Source organism: Euprymna scolopes, chromosome 1, assembly GCF_053919585.1.
Source record: "Euprymna scolopes isolate OS-2025 chromosome 1, ASM5391958v1, whole genome shotgun sequence".
In the NCBI taxonomy this organism is placed as follows: Eukaryota; Metazoa; Mollusca; class Cephalopoda; order Sepiida; family Sepiolidae; genus Euprymna; species Euprymna scolopes.
Genome location: NC_136482.1, coordinates 9146084 through 9164396, shown reverse-complemented (window position 1 = coordinate 9164396; position 18313 = coordinate 9146084). Strand labels below are relative to the sequence as shown.

The 18313-nt window shown below is 34.7% G+C and overlaps 1 protein-coding gene across 5 annotated transcripts in view; it reads right to left on the bottom strand.

Moving 5' to 3' along the window:
* The window catches only part of LOC145277731 (protein kinase C delta type-like), a 433752-nt gene that overhangs the window by 19950 nt on the left and 395489 nt on the right, over window positions 1–18313 (bottom strand). For all 5 annotated transcript variants that reach the window (XM_080129566.1, XM_080129474.1, XM_080129666.1 and 2 more), the window contains 6 exons: window positions 16505–16536; window positions 10268–10353; window positions 8628–8757; window positions 5866–6011; window positions 2257–2403; window positions 1220–1393 (listed from right to left, as the gene is read on the bottom strand). In XM_080129566.1, coding sequence (XP_079985692.1) covers window positions 1220–1393; window positions 2257–2403; window positions 5866–6011; window positions 8628–8757; window positions 10268–10353; window positions 16505–16536 — 715 coding nt within the window. The remainder of the gene's footprint in view (window positions 1–1219; window positions 1394–2256; window positions 2404–5865; window positions 6012–8627; window positions 8758–10267; window positions 10354–16504; window positions 16537–18313) is intronic.

Here is an 18313-nt window from a genome sequence, read left to right as displayed (position 1 = left end):
TTAACCTCATTTACTTTACTGAAGACTATCTACGTAAAAGTTACATTAAAAAATTAAAATATTGAAAAAATATTATATTGTACATACCCGTTATGGAATTAAGTTCTCATAAAAAATTTTCACTTAATTTTTTTAACAGAGGAAAATCAAATTTTAATAAGATCAATCGCATCCTGCCATCTTGCCTATTTTGTGGAGGAGGAGGAAGCGCCAAGGGAGATAACTCCATCACCGCTTAAGGTTTGTCAAAATTTGAAGACGTTTTTGAAACATGGGCAGAAAAAATACCTAGATAAATTTTTTTTTTTTTCACTTATTATACAGAGTTTCTTTTTTTTTTTTTAATCCCTTTTTAAGTTTTTATTTTGTTAATTACTTTTTCATTTAAAGGCACCTCCTTCCTCGTCTGCAAAATAAGCAAGATGACAGGATACGATCAATTTCATAAAAGTTGACTTTCCTCTGTAAAAAAAAAACTACTTGATCAAATTAAGTGAAATTTTTTATAAAAACTTAATTCCATAACGAGTACGTACAATATAATTTTTTTTTCAATATTTTAATTTTTTAATGTCTTGATTGAACTAAACAAGTACCAGGTAAAAATGATAATAAATTCTTAAAATAAAAAAAATATTGTGTGTATATTATATATATATATATATATATATATATATAAAATAAAGAAATTTAGATAGTGTCTAAATGATTGAACATTAATCACACTCGAAAAATATAAGGCAGTAAGTCAAACTTATAGCAACATATACTTAAAAATACTATAGATATCAACAAAGCTCAATGTTTGAACCTGTAGGTCAATCAGAGCTATCATATACAAATTGAACATTATGATATAATAATTCCAGGAATTCAACATCAACAATATTTTTGTTGTACAATCATTTCTAAGATAAAAGTATTTTTTTAATGATCAAAATCCCATTTGTCTCATCAGCACCGATTAAGTAACATTACAATTTGAAATCAACCAAAAGCACAACCCATTAACTTTCCATTTTAAAACATGACATCATACTGCAACGATTTCATCCAATCTGCATGGTTATCCTCATTTTGTTTTCATGACGTCCGAAAATAATGTCATTCAGTGTAATTAGGGACAAACAAATAAGACAACAGAATTTTAATAGTATATCGATAGATGGTATAACAGATGAGAAACATATAAAATGCTGCGACCCTGCAAACGACTAACCTCTGACTGAAATGAACAAAACAAATGAGTAAGGAAAGGGTGTTGTGCACCAAGAGCCAGGACCCGTCGCTCAATCATCGTACACTCGACATCGTCATCCTCCAATACGACGTCTTTCTTCAGGGCTTTCATAGCATAGTAGGTGTGGTTTTCTTTAAGCTCCGCCAGCATTACCTAAAAAACAGCAAAATTGAACATAAAAAAAAAAAAGAGCTATTTTGTGATGAAAGCTGATATATTTATACTAAATGACTTTCAGCATGGCATCTAAAACCTTGAGTAAAATAATACCATGTGCCCTGTGCAGTCAATGGAAAAATAAAATGGGCAACGTTTAAAAGACATTATGTTTCATAAATAAAAATTGTTTGAATTTTGCATTTTTTTTTTCATTTCCTATTGTCTTAGTCAGATTGTGTTAAAATTACAGAAAGATATTATCACAATAAAGAAACTATTTAAGTTCAAAACTCTTCAGTGACTTTTTGGACACCCTGTATACTTATGTATACATATATATGTTTGTTTAAAAAACATTGCCTACCAAACTCCTCTGCCAGTTTTCGGTCTGCAGGCATGAAACTTAATATATAGGGTACTCAAACCCATGCAAAACTTTATATTCAGGTTTTAACCAGGGAAAATCGGTACAAAAGTGTGAAAATTAAAAAAATGGAATTTGCCAGGTGAAGGTCAAACAACAACATTATGAATATGCATGCATAACGTAATAGCTATTGGTTCATGTTTTAATTTTTTAGTCTTGCAACAAACGTGTCTTCATAGCTCAGGCATTAATGTTAAAGGAAAAAGTAAATCGTAAGCTAAATGTTTGGGTTTCAATTCTTGGTGGTGGCGCATATTTTTTAACTTTTTAAATCATTATATATATTGGGTCCAATATGATATAGTAAATACGAAATCTGCATTAATTAAAATATAATTTTTAAGCATATTTTACGACCGGGCAATGCTGAATGACCAGTTAATATATATACTTACTTTGAATTTAGAATTATAACTAGAGTGATACTCACCTTACCAAAACTACCTTTGCCCAACACCTTGAGTATATTGAAGTCTTCCAACTTATACTTTCGCGCAGACGGCGAGGACATTTCATCCCAATGCATATACTCATCAGAATCTGAGTCCTCTCCTGTATTCGCCTTGCCGGAAGTGCTCTATAAAAAATATATATACACATATATAGATATTATATATAGATAATAACAAAATATTAACAGACATATAATCATTTTTGTTTTTAATTATGCCTGATCAGGCAGCTGTTATTTTAATCAGGAGACCTATTAAATTTGAATTTAAAAAAAGTGGATTTTATATATATATATATATATAATCCACTTTTTTATGAATATAATATTATTTATATGAATAAAATATGAATGAGAATTAAATACATCTTGCTTTTAAAATGTTGAATAATGATTCATATAGATATATATATATATATATATATATATATATATCAATCATTATTCATATGTTCAAAAATGTTCATTATTCATTTTAAAAGCAAGAAGATGTATTTAATTCTCATTCATATTTTTTTATGAACTGTCTTGAAGAATGTTTCGTTGATTAGAAAAAACTCACCAAACAATTCACCAGAGACAAAAGTATATTTCTCAGAAAATAGATCAAAAGGTTTTTTTGTTTTTTTTTGAATAGTAAAGGATTTTGTAAAAAAAAAAAAATGTTGATAAAAGAAAATGAGATATTTAAAGTTAACAGAAACATAACAAAAAACATAAAAAAATGTTATTGAATTAAAAAACGTGGAAAATCCGTCTTATGCCATTATTTTTTATTATTGAAAAACTATATATTAAAATATATTACATGAAGCTAATAAAGAAAATATCTTTATATATATGATTTTCAGAATGTGAGAGATTGTATATAATAAATTCCACAGCAAAATAACGTCGCAGCCCACAAGAGCCATGACAGTCTAAGAACCGGAAGTCCAAGACTCGAGTTTCGCCCTCATTTGGGCTCATCAGTTAGACACATCCGAACTCAGGATTCGAAACCCGAGCCTCTTGCATGCAAGGCAAGCACTCTACCAACTGTGCAAACGCCCTGCACACAATAATTTCTATTAACCAACACAGATCAAGCAAACCGCGCCGAAATCAGACTGTGAAATGAACCTACTTCGTCTCGACAAGGGACGCGGTCATCTAACCAGCTAATAACCCCAAGCCGATATCTCACAAGTAGGAGTTTTTTTTGGGTTTTTTTGACTCGCACTCCTACTTGTGAGACATCGGCTTGGGGTTATTAGCTGGTTGGATGACCGCGTCCCTTGTCGAGACGAAGTAGGTTCATTTTACAGTCTGATTTCGGCGCGGTTTGCTTGATCTGTGTTGGTTAATAGAAATTCTTGTGTGCAGGGCATTTGCTCAGTTGGTAGAGTGTTTGCCTTGCATGCAAGAGGCTCGGGTTTCGAATCCTGAGTTCGGATGTGTCTAACTGATGAGCCTAAATGAGGGCGAAACTCGAGTCTTGGACTTCCGGTTCTTTGACTGTCATGGCTCTTGTGGGCTACGACGTTGTTTGGCTGTGGAATTTATTGTATAGATATATATAAAAACTTAAAAGATGAATGTTCAAAGTTTTTCCTTAATCCATGGAGTTTCTAAAATTAATACTTTTCTCATCAGAATAGCAAAATAGAGTAAAAGAAACTTGAAATTTTGTATATAAACAAGGTATTGTGGCGTGGCATGTACCATTTGACTTCTAGTCACTGGGAGATATAAAAAAGTGTGCGGACAATGTGTATTCCATTAACATGGACTTGTACTAACATTTACTATTTGTTCTTATTAAACTACTTAATACAGTAGTTATCTACATTTTGTCTGTTTCATGGTTCTTTTTTCTATGATATAACACAATATTGGATCACAAGAGTGGGAAAAGAGGGTCTTAAGAGATACATAATTTGAACGTAAAATCTGGTCAATGTATTAAGCTAATTTAATTTAGCTGAATTAAATTGATCTCCATTGAAAAATTTTTTATAACCACAATTTCAAGGTTTTACATTTTTATACTGACTATTTATTTTAGTTTTGGTTTGTTCCGTTTTTATCTCCCTATCTCACCAGAATCCTATTTCCATTATTCTCATCATTCTGCTAAGGTGCAACACCAAACTTTTAAGCAGAAGATGCAAAAATACAAAAAAATATATTAGTCACTGCCAACTCCCACCAAAAACTTGTCTGCTTAAATGTATACAAGAAAAAATCATACCCAAAAGTACATTTAAATGTTTGAAATATTCACACCATATTTTCCCTAATTATATTAAAAAATATTTATTTTCTTCAGCGGATCTTTTAAAACAGCAAAGTTTATTTATTCCATGAAGCCCCCCCCCCCCGAAAATGGCTTGTTCCTTCTTTATCTCTCTCTCATCCGAATACTATTTCTATCATTTTCATCATATTGACTATCAAGTTTCTTTTTAGTACTCACTTTCTTAGGCAGTAAAACTGATAACTAGGTTAGGACAACAGAATATTCTTATTGTTTTGACTCTCGAGTATATATCCAACTCAGTTAATCAACTGAGAACCACATAACTCTATATAATAGCATATAAGATATCAACACATACTCAAAATTCAAAACAATGAAAAAAATATTCTGTTGTCCTAACCCGACTGATAACACACTAGCATCCTGTCACTGATGGGTGGTTCAAACTGCCTGTTTTATTGATGCTATAAATTTGAAGTTAATCACTGGTCATAAGAGGCTTTAGATTCAGAAAGAAGCTTTACTAGATTTCATATATGCTCGGATCTTTTGCCTTGGATTCTGTCCCATAAGGATAATAAAATCTGTATTATGCTATTGTTTCTCTGCCACAGTTTATACAGAAATTCAAGTAATCAAAAAGAAAATGTTTAATCTTTTTATGCTGGGCCAGAATTCGATCCCAAAAACAAAGGTAAAGAAAAATCTGTACAATCTATCCATGACAAAAAGAAAATATTGTACACCAAAGAATAAGATAAACAGATTAAGTAGTTTTATTTTTTTAAATAAAAATATCAAATTGTATGGCTAAACGACAAAATGGAGTGAAGGCAATGCCATTTTGAAAACATTCTGTACGAGCAAGACAGATAACACCAAGTCAAGATTTTAGAAAATTGTCATGTGTATGTACATATTTTTCTTTTGTTTTTTAATAGTGCAGGGGGAGGGGTCTGAACAAACCCGAATTTTTTTTTAATTGTTTAAAAAAATTAATAAAATGAAAACTGAGGTTCAAAAAAGTTAAATAAAATGAAAACTGAGGTTCAAAAAAAAAAATAAAATAAAATGAAAACTGAGGTTTAAAAAAATAAAAAAAATAAAATGAAAACTGAGGTTCAAAAAAAAAAATAAAATGAAAACTGAGGTTCAAAAAAAGAATTAAATAAAATGAAAACTGAGGTTCAAAAAAAAAATTAAAATGAAAACTGAGGTTCAAAAAAAATTAAAATGAAAACTGAGGTTCAAAAAAAATTAAATAAAATGAAAACTGAGGTTCAAAAAAAAAAAAAAAAAAAAATGAAAACTGAGGTTCAAAAAAAGCAAAAAGTGGTTTTTCTTACCTCCTGTTTGCCTTTACCAGAGGACGGTTTTTTGGGCGCTCCTGACTTACGGACGTTGTGTAATGCCTCAGCCAGTAATTTCTGATTAATGCCACACAAATTCGAAACATACTTTTTACATTTCTTGTGGACATTAATGCCACATGCTGATAAAGAAAAACAAGACAAAAACGGTTTCTTCACTCAAATAAAATGATATGAAATCAAAAAGAATTTACATTGAACACAACAGACATTGAAAATATATAACAATAACATGAAGTGACATTTTATGGACCAAGCAAACATTTTCAATATTTTTTTCTATTATCTTCTTAAGGGCAATCGTTCATGTGTATGTTTGTATGTCACATTGACACACTGATTGTCAGTAGATTACCAAAGTTAAGCAACATTGAGCTTGGTCAGTACCAAATGGGTAACCACTTGGGAATACCAGAGGCTGTATGCAGGAGGATGTTGACACCTTGCAAGAATTTCAAAAACTTAACGTCATCATTTCCCTAACTGGGATATACATGCGAATGGGAACTATTTGTGAATTTAATCTTCCCTTGACACTCTCTTTCGGAGGAAGCTGGTGCAACCCACCTAAGGTGACTGACATAGATATATGTCAGATTTAGAAAAATGTATTTATTCTTTGGGGGTCAATTAGGCCAGTTTTTGTCAGTGAGAATTGGTTTTTCAGTATTATTATAGTGTATTAATTTATTATTATTATTATTATTATGTATTAATTTAGTATTATTATTATTATGCCAACTCATTCTTAGAGGAATCTGATTCATTCATTTTAAATGTGCATGTGTGTATGTGGTAGAAGGACATCAAAATAAAACATCTATATATATAAAAGCGAAAATGTATGTATGTATGTGTGCTTGTGTGTCCGCTAAAAACGCTCGACAGACAGAACAAAAATTAACAAATTTGGTATCATATTGAAGCTCCATCCTTCGCCCGAAAAATATCGAAAAATTGGCCAAAAACGTTAATTTTTTCACCCTGAAATCAACAATTTTCTACAAGGGGGGGGGGTGTCAACAAAAACCGTCCTCTCATGACGAGATCAGTTCTACGCATGTGTCAGATGACGTCATGACCTGATTTAGTTTAAATAGTTGAAGAACTGACACAATTTCATGTACGTTAGCTCAGTTGGTTAGAGTGTTGGGTCATTATCTAAACGTTTTGGGTTCTAATCGTGGTGTGAGATATCTTTTTCTTTTTTTTTTTCGATTTTTTAAATTTAAATATTGAAGCAGGGTTATTTAAGCCATTTTTCACGTAAGGTTCGTTTTTTTTTTTTTTTTTTCTTACTTCACTTATTCTTAGGTTTTCATTAACACCCCCCACCGTACAAACACACACCCAAAAACACCCGGGTACCCACCGATTTTTTAAATTTTAATATCGAAACAGGCTTATTTAAGCCATTTTTCACATGTTTTTTTTTTTTTGATTTTTAGTTTTAACGTTCGTTTTTCTGTTTTCTTTTTTGTTTTTGTTTTTTCGATTTTACATTTACCATCGTTCGTTTGCCTTACGTTAGTTTTTTTTTCAATGTTTTGATTACCCACCGCCCGGGTACCCCCTGCTTTATTTTTCAGATAAGTTTTAACGTTCGTTTTTCTATTTTCTTTTTTTACTTCGCTTATTCTTAGGTTTTCATTAACAACCACACACACCTCCAAACACTCATGCAATGCCGGGTACCCCCCCCCCCCCCCAGTCTATAATATAAATCTCACCTGTCTGTTTAAATGTATGTATTTTTGTATGTCTGCCTAAAACTTTTGACAAAGGCGATGGGTTTTCACGAGATCGATATCATTTTGGAGCTCAACCCTTCGGACAGCAAATATTGAAAAATTGTCCAAAAACATTAATTCCTTCACCCCTCAACTGGGTAGTTTTCTACAAAGAAAGGTTGATTTTTTGCAAACCATTTTTGCAAGTAATCATATTGGTTGGATTGATTTTCCCTAATTTTAATGTTCCGAACTTCTGGTCGCATCATGGAGTAGGGGTAAGACGTCAGGTTTTCTTTCACTTTCTTAGAACTGTTTATATACCCCCTAGATTATAATATCTACGATTTGCAAACACGCGTTGCATCTAGATTTATTTACATTGACGTTTACAAAATTCATGCTATTTTAGCTTCTCTCATGTTGGTTCCGTTTTTTCATATAAAAGTGAAACTAATCTGGAGCGAAGGCAATCGTTCCCGACACGAAAGCCAGGAACGACCAGAAAGCAATCAGCTTTTGATTAATGCGGGGTAAACAAACCCTTTATATCAGACAATGCTATTCAATTTGGACAATCCCTTTTTATAGGGAGCTGCCCCCCCCCCCCAAACATCTTGGGGAAACAAAACCAGCCAAAGTTGTGTAAACACACCCAAAAAAACTGCCTCACAGTAAAAGTAAACCACGGGATTTCTATTTTACCTCATTAAATACGGGCACCTGTCAATTCAGTTTTAATCCTTAAATAAATTCAAACGTTTTTCTGTTACTCTCCCTTGCTGGCCGAGCGGGTAACGTGTCAGGTTTTTTTCACACTTTATTTTCCACCTTCGCCTCATTAATGACAATAACCACTGGAGTCTGAATGACAACAAATCTCAAATTTCAAATGCATGTTGTTATTGTTTCAATTTTTACTGAATGTTGAATATTCATAAAGAATCTTTCTCTGTTTAGTATTCGTATCAAAAGTGATGGAAAATAAAAAAGGTCATTTTTACGTACATTGGCATTTAAGGCCTTGCCGCAATAGGCCGTAGAGTAAGGAGCCACAATGGTCGCAAAACGTTGGGGTCATGTAGTTGTTATCTTTGAACTGATGGGGAACGTCAATTTTGAATCTTTCTGTAAGCATCTGCAATTATAACAAAAGAAAGAAATATAACAAAATGATTAACTGGGATTTTTATTTTGATTTCTTTATTTTAAGCTAAATTATATATATATATATATATATATATATATATATATATATATATATATATATATATATATATATATAAATACTGTTATTTATTTTAGTTTGATTTTTACCATTGCGTATATCCGGTAAACACTACATACCTTTGTTTTCATATATATTATATATATATATATATATATATATATATTGCAATTAGGAAGGGAAGACTTTTATGATTCATGATTAAAAGTAAATTTGTATATATATAAATATAGATAGATATATATTCCTTTAATCTTCTCTCCAAAAAGGGGGAAAAAGGGGAACAGGAGAGGAAAGAAAAAGAATAGGGAACCAGCTGACTGGTTTCGACCCTCGCTTCTCTAAGCTGTATCAAGGGAATTTTTAAAACAAAGAATGAAAAAGCGATTAAAATTGCGTTTTATTCAATTTACAGGGAGAAAAAAAAAAGTGGGAAAACGATTAAAATAAAACAGCGTTATGGTCGAATACCCTAGAGGTTAATCACGTTCAAACCCAGGAACATTCCCTTTGCTTGCAAAGGGAAGGTTTTCTAAGTCGAACGTGAATAGTCTCCAAGATCTTATGGTGATATTGTGAATGAGCACGACTAAGAATAGAAAAAGAGTCCGTGCAAAAGTTCGCTGCACAAGATGGGTTTTTAAGTAAATGATCAGTAATTGAAGACCTGTATGTGTTAGTAACAACGTCCGTTGCCCAGTAGGTTCCATTCCTAATTTTACTGGGTACATGTTGTTGGATTCTTCCATCTAATCTTAATGTCATTCGACCCAAGTAGTTGGCACCGCAACCACATTCAAAATTGTAAATAACGTTACTATTATGCGCGAGTCCACAACTCAATCCTTGTCAAAGACTATTTGAACAAGATGGGCATCAAGACAGTTGCTTACCATTCCTAGAGTCAAGACCTTGCTTCCTGTGTCTTTTGGTTATTCCCTAAGTTCAAGGAAAACCTTAGAGGCTGTCCTTATAAGACAATTGAGAAGATGAAGAAAGCTGTGACGTGGGTCATTAACATGCTTACACAAGCGGACTTCCATGGGGCATTCAAGAAGTTGTTGGAACGGTATAACAAATGCATTGCACCCGAAAGAGATTACTTCAAAGGCTGTGTGTACTATATTAATAAAAGTACCAATACAAAAAAAAGTCTGGAAACTTATTGAAGCACCTCATATATTAAAGTAAATATATTAATTAAATCTAAATTAAGTTATTTTAAGTTTAGATTACCTCAGAAATTTATACAAATTAATAAACATTCAATTTAAAAAAAATTATTTTTTATAAAATCCAACCCGTTTTCAATTATTAACAGAATGTTCTTGTTCTTGTGTTTTGATTACAAGCAAAAAAAAAAAAAAAAGAAGTATATTAACTATATTATATACAACACATTATTATAATAGATGCATACCTTTGTTTCTCGGCTGTTGACTGCACTGCGTGGACACCGTCCCAGGATTTTGTCGTGGCATTTTTTATGGACTGCACAGTTACAAACTAGACATTAAAAAGAAAACACAAGGAATTTTATTTCATTTAAATTCCAAATCAGAAACAAAATTAAATTATTTATTTTTATGACATATCAACCATTTTTTTGATTATTGAATGTTGAATCACAACATATATTGTAATGTGTCCGAAAAGTCTGGAAGAATAATTGGATGTATACGAATCGTTATACCAACATACAGACTGTAGTTCGCTTTAACATCATTCTGACAACCTAGACGCTGATTTGAACAATTAGACCCTTTCTCTGAATGAGGTATGGTTCGATTTGATCCAAGGAACTGCACCTTACCAAGGATTACTACTTTCTTCAGGAGGGTGAAATAGTTTATTGCTGATTGCCTGAGGTGCCTTTACCAGGGAATGCTGACAGAGCTACTTTTAGCTATGTTTTGCATCCAACCAAAGTAGAACCTTAAAGGAGTTGAATTTCCCCTCATTCTCCAACCTTGTGTCACATCTTGATGCATTAAAGTTGATCCATAATCATTTGTCACCAATTACAGCTTAAGCTTAAGCCTTTAATTTTAAACATATTCTAGATCATTGCATAATGGATTTTCATCAAAATTAGAATAAGGATTCTAGGCATAAGGTTTAGTATTATTACATCTTGAATTTCAGGAGATAAAAGTGGTGCAAAACTGTTCTCTTATGGGAATAATTTTACGCAATCCGAGGCAGATATTCTAGTTTATATATACAAAGTGACTCAAATGCTATCAAAAAAATAAAGTTACACCAATAGAATCATTAATAAAATTCACAATCCTTTTCTGCAAATCCAACCATATTTATGGTACAAATACATTCTTACTTGTCCACCAAGTTTTAGTCATAAATGTTCAACAGATTTTGTTTCAGTGTTGTTCAACAATATACAGGGCGGAACGATAACTTTGTCACCCAAAAGAAAGCAACATTACATCTTTATTTTAAAACTTTTATTGAAAAAATTAATCAGGTAACTTGATTATGTAGTAGAGCTGACATCTATTCAATGTAGCCGTCTTCAGCCTCAATCACCACCTCGGTACGGGTCCAGAACTGGAGCATGCCTTTTACACAAATGTCGGCAGGAGCTTGGTGAATACTCAGCGGATGGCAGTGATCAGGCTGGGTTTAGTGTTGTGGGAGGTCATGTTGGTGATGTTCTCGACATATGACCAAACGAAGAATCCAGTAGATTCAGGTCAGGGGAGGATGGGGAGAGGTGATGAGAGATGGGTACAAAGTTGTAGCACTCCTTTTGAAGCCTTGCGGATCAGTGCCGAGTCCTGCTGCCACATCCAGGGTCTGCCAGTGACCACCTGATTGTACCAGGAGATCACCACACTCTTTATCACATTTGGTATATTTTGGTACTGACTTTCAAGCCGACTTTGAACACATGAGGTGGCATGATGTGGCCCTCACTTGAAACCACATCAATGATCATAACCTTTGTTAAGCTGTGCTCTCAAGCATTGAACTTTACGGATTTGCATTTTGAGGGTAGAAAGCATGAGGTGTACAGCGGTGCATCTTCAATCTTGCTCATTAAACATTGTGTCACTTTCAGACATGATAGAAGGCTCCGATTGCTTTTGGGATTTGTACTGGCTAATTTTTTTTTGTTTTTGCATTTTCACCCCAAACAAGGCACATTGCCACTTTGGTGTAGGGGGCTACTATTAGGAACATCAGCATCAGGGGTACTGTGTAGGAATTTGGGCAGCAAGATGTTGGTTCACGTTACACTTGAACTTGTGCATGTCAGTACAGTCGGGGAAGCAGGGACCCAGAAGGGAATTCCAAAGTCTAGCAGTTCTGGGGAAGAAACTACTGGAGTAGAAGGCTCTCTTGCATCTAGGGATCTCTACTGTGAAGGAGTGGGATTTAGCTGCTTTACGGGTCTGTCGGGGGAACCTACATCAATGGGGCACAAGTGCTTGCAGTTCGTCAGAGCATTCACTGTTAAAGTACTTGTAGAACAGGTAGAGGGATGCAACATTTCATCGATGGGACAGAGGCTGAAGTTTAGCTGACAGATCAGGACTTACCAGATTGGCGACTCTCTTTTGAACCTTGTCTAGAGCGAGAGACTAGTGGCAGATGCACCAGCCCAAATATGACAACAATACTCCCTACATGGGCGAATGGTAGCCTTATAGAGGTATAAGATACTTTCAGGCGTTAATAGCTTTCTAGCACGGTAGAGAGAACCTACCTTCTTCACAGCGGTCCTGGCAATGTTCTCAATGTAATTGTTCCAACTCATGTTTCCTGTGAACGTTAGGCCGAGGAGTTTAAAAGATGTACTTTCAGATAAAGAGTCATTGGCCATTGCTATTGGCGGTAGAGAAGGTTTCTTTTAATTATTGAAGGAAACAAGTTTAGTCTTGGCAGCATTGAAGGTGACCATCCATTTTTGTCCCCATTCCACTACGGATTGGAGGTCATCCTCCAGTGTTTCTGCCATTTCTTTAGATATGTGTTCATTTATTTTCCTGTCATGTCTGTTATTGAGCGTGGTGTCATCAGCATACATACCCATTTCACAGACAATTTTGTCAGGGAGGTCATTTATGAATATTGGGAATAACAGAGGATAGACCCTTGAGGCCCTCCTGCATTTATATCATATTGTTTAGATGTATGCCCGTCAACGACAACCTGGATTTTTCTCTTATCTAAGAAGGATCTAATTATGTTATGTATTCTTCCAGTGATGCTGTATGATCTGATTTTCTTGAAAAGACCCTCATGCCGTACCCTGTCAAAAGCCTTAGATATATCTAGAGCTACCGCTCTACCCTCTCCCGCTTTGCCCAGTGAATGATATATACGTTCTGAGATGTCTGCTGTAGAACGGGCTTTCCTAAATCCATATTGTTGGTCAGTCAGAAGTTTAGCATCTGTAAGGTGACGGACTTGAGCTTGGTTAATTATGGTCTCAAATATTTTGGCAAAAAGTGGGAAGAGGCTAATGGGTTGATAATTTACTGGGTCAGTTCTTTCACCAGAATTCTTGAAAACTGGCACTACAGAAGCAGTTTTCCAGCAGGCAGGAAACAAGATTCATTAAGGCATTTGTTGTAAAGTTTGGAGAGAACTGGAGCCACTTCGGCGGTGCACTTTTTTAATAGCACAGCCGGGATGAGATCATGTCCACATGCTTTTGCAGTGTCAAGCTTTCTTATGATAGCATGCACCTGAGCAGGGGTGATTTTCAGATTGTCTAGTGTGGTGTCTGTCTGCAAAGGAAAGTCAGGGAGGAGGTGGTTAGCAGAGTCCAGTGTAGAGTTGGAGGCAAACCGTCTGGCAAGCATGTTAGCCTTCTCAGTTGCAGAGCAAACAACCTCATGATTGTTGGATAGTGGGGGAATTGTTGATTGCCCATTATTTACTACACTGTTGTAGATTTTCCAGAAGTCTCGGGTTCCTAATTTCTGTGCTTCAATGTGTTTTTTGGTGGTTTCAGTAAATTCTTTTGTAACTGTCGCTATTTCTTTCTTAGTTATTTCTGGCTTCTATGTACTTCTGTCTGTTTGAACTGGACTTATCTCTGTTAAATTTGCGGTATGCATGCTGCCTTTGCGCTACGGCAGTTGCACAAGTAGAAGTGAACCATTGGGGAGAGTGGGGTTTGCTATAGAATTTGCGCGTGGGAACATATGCTTCAATGGCCACTTTGAACCATTCAGTGGTCTCATTTGCGCAATGTTCAGCAGGAAGGTAAAAGATATTTTGCCATGGGGCATCCCTGATGAGGTCCCTGATGGCTTCCCAGTCAGCCTTTTTATAATATCTCGTTGTTTTGAGCAGTGGCTCTTCAGTTTTGGCTCTAGAGTTTAGGGCGATTTCAACTATTACCACTGCATGATCGGCGTCCCAAGAGGGCTGTGGGCATTCGTTACACAATCATCGGGAACTGTGGTCAGAAACAGATCTAGAAGTGATGCATGTTGTCAAGTCACCAAATACATGCACTTGTGCGCTAGTGTCGAGGGAAAGTGCTGTATCTATGCTGTCAGAGACTTTGTTTATTAAGGTACAGTCCTGGGTCGAGGGAGAGCGCTAGAGAAAATAAAAGTAGCTAATATTATGTTGCAAGCACATAAAGGCTTGATCGTCCGATTCTAGTTTAGTTTCTCTAGTTAAGGGGAGGTGTTTCGAATGTAGACTTCAAGCCCATGCATATGTCTGTCAGAGTCCTTACGGCAGAGTGGGAGGTATCCAGGCATATTAAAATAGTTAGAGGGGATGGAGGAGTGTAGGTTAGTCTCACTTAGTGCTAAGATATCCGGGGTGTTTGTTAGGAGAAATGCTTCAACATCAGCTAAATTAGTTCTAAACCCATGGATGTTCGTAAATGCAAGCCTCAAGGGAGAAGGCAGGTTGGTTTTGTTTGAATTTTGGCCTGGTTTGTGCGTAATTTTTTAATGTACTGTCATGTATATTTTTAAGAGTTTCAGTTTAGGTAAGGCGTGCTGAGCAAGTTGTTATGCAGAATACAAGACATGCAACACAGGCAGATCATCAGCTGTCCCTCCATCTACTAGGGTTGTGGCCTCAGGATAGCCCACCAGGGAAGAGTGCAGGGTCCCTTCCCATGCGCAACATGGCACTACAAACATCCCGATAGTATACAACTGTTGATGGAGCAGCCGCTCTAAGCGCTACCAAAGAGTTAGGACTCCCGTACTATCAGTCGGGAACAGCAGCCAGGAACTGTCTATCCGGTACCCTCAACCCATCAGATGATGATCAACCCAATCTGCTTGCATTGGCATTACTGTATTCAAGTGCCCAGTTTAAGCAAATTGTTTACAAAGTAAGAAAACTGGTTTTCATCAAATAGAAATGGAATCATATCTTTTCTAGGGCGACAATTTTATCGTTCCAGGCTGTACCTGCGTGAATACATGTAAAAATTATACTTTGAAACACTTCTTTCTTAGCACAACCCTGATTTAGAGTGATGGTTTGCTTCGGTCAAGGAAGAGCCTAAGTAATTATTTTTGAGAATTCACCAGAGATTAAAATCTAGAAATGATGGTCCCGTGAGTGTAAAATCTGTTCAGGACCACTCCTCCTACTGATGAAACAATCACCAAAGTATCCCTGCATATCATAAAACAAACACTGATGGATAATCATGATTGAAACTTGTTGGACAAGACAGTAAAGTTTATTTCTTTTTTTTTTTTTTTTTTACTAATAATTCTAAACTTTACAATTTTTATACAATTCATTGTATACAAAAGTTGTTTTTAGCTTTATTTCATGTCTTCGCATAAAATTTCATAAGGAGATATAATATGTTATGTATCAATTTTCAGTATTTACTGCAACAGTGCTAAATATGTGAATGGCTCTAAATAGTAGGTTATCAAAAGATTCTGTGTAGCTTAATTGCCATATATTTTCATATAATGCAATGCTGTTTGTGTAAAACAAAAAATGAAGTTTAGACAATGTTTGATCATTGTAATTTCACATACATTTTAGCAGCAGCCAAATAGCGTAACTGTTAGAAGTGCTGACTGTCTTCTAGGCGGTTGAGTTTCAATCCTGGCTAGAGGTAGTTGCTAGTCTATCTGCACCAAAGAGCTTTGATGCAGCAAAACAGTCTGTCTGTGGATGACTACATATATATAAACTAGCAATTCAGCCTGGCTTTGCTCGGGCCCTATGTACTGTTCATAACTTTATGTGCATATTAGAAAGTTTGACTCCTGTCTAGGTAACCTACATCTTAAAATTTCAAGTGTTTAGACCCAAAATTGGCAGAGGAGTTTGGTAGAGTTTTCAAAGGTCAAATTGTTGAACTTTGACCCCTTGACAGCCAAATTTCTGGCCGAAAATGGATTAAAAAGATTTTCCCAAATCTCAATACCTGCTACATCAAATCTCAAGTCTGTAGACTGAAAATTGACTGAGTAGTTTGTTAGGGAAATGTACACACACACACACACACACACACACACAGACAATTTCACTTATATGCCTGCCAACAAATCCTCACAAGGATGAAACATAGAAAATCCTGTGTAGCTTAATTGCTATATATATATATATATATATATATATATATATATATATACACACACACACACACACGCCGGTTATTAATAATGCAAATAATACATACCTTTGCACTTATATCCTTGTTTTTTCAACCCCCTGAAAAATAATATATGAAATGAAATGTTCAATAATGGAAATCAATTTTTTTTTTATTGCAACACAATCGCATGAAAAGTCACAAAAGATATCCTCATTTTCTTGAAGACGACTAATGCAAGTTGAAAGCTTAGGCACATATGAAACAAAAGCTACTATTGTAAGAGTGGTGTAGTCCGAAGCTGACGTTGAATTCATGATGAAAGGGTCTATTTTTGTTTGGTATGAATGACATTGGCATGATAGAAAGTCTCATTTGCGGCAAAAATAATTTGCTAATATTTCCCCCCACATAGAAACATCGGTACTTGTACAGTTTAATCAACATATTAAAAAAATGAAAATGGAAAAAAAGTTATGTTGCACGTATCCGTTATGGAACAAAATTTTCCAAAAAAAAAATTTCACTTAATTTCATCAAGTAGTTTTTCTTTTACAGCGAAAAAAAAATTTGTTATGATACCGAACAAAAGGTTTGATTTTTAGGAAGAAAAGCTAGTAATAAAGATGGCGCTTTAACTGAAGTTATCTCCCCATGGCGTGTTCAACAAATTCAAAATGGCTGACTTCAACGCGCTCTCATAAGAACGTGTTTTTCTACGGTAAAAAAAAAAACTACTCGATTAAATTAAATGAAATTTTTTTTCAGTCCAAAACGGATACGTACAATATAACCTTTTTTTCGATATTTTCATTTTTTTATGTCTTGATTAAACTGCACAAGTACTAAAAAATCAGCAGTTTTTGGTGCAACTAGAATCTAAATCCTGCATTTACAATCTAAGGTTGATTCAATCAAGTAGCATGGACGCAAACAACTGTTGAGAATGATGTGATTTGCACAGGTGTATGTATACGGTATCATCATGTTGACATACTGGTCCTCATTAGATCATTAAAGTTAAGCAATGGTGAGCCCGGCCAGTATCAAATGGATAACTATTATATTAGGTGTTGCACGTATTCAGGTAAGCGGGTATGTATAATATCTGAGGGAGAGAAACACCCTTGCATTGCAAAATTTATGGTTACCTTTGAGCAAGATGCAGCGGCTGTTAGATTCTCTCTGATACTCTGGAGAGTTAACGGATGGGGTGGGGTGTAAATGGAGTTCCTAAGACATAATGACGTAATATATTATTAGGTTGAGAAGAAAGTTCAGGCAGAATTTTTAATTTTAAATGATGTATTTTCAAATAAGTTTTCATTATAATATATTTACTTTATATATCATTTTAAAGAGCGTTTTCTTGCTTTATTTAATCGTTTAAATTATAATTGTTTTAAAATAATTATGTCTTTTCAGAACGTTGAATACAAGATAAGTAAAAAGCAATTTTGCACAATTTTCTTAGCTAGGCCACAAAGCTGTTGAAACACCTTGTGATATCAACAAAGCGTTTGGCCCACGAACTACTACTAAACGCACAGCACAATGATGGTTTTAGAAATTTTGTGGCAACAATGAGTCTTGAAGATGATGAGTGTAGTGGTTGGCCATCGGATGTTAACGATCAATTAAGAGCCTTAGTCGAAGCCAATCCAATCTAATTGATTAGATATAACATATACGATGATTTCCAACCACTTGAGAAAGATTGGAAAGACAAAAAAAAAACTTGATAACTGAGTGCCTCAGCCTCACGAATTGAACGACAAGCAAAAGAAATGCTGTAATGAAGTATCATCTTCCCTTCTTTTACAAAACATAAATGACTTGTTTCTCAACCGGGTTGTGACTTGCGATGAAAAGTGGGTTCTTTATGACAACCAGTGA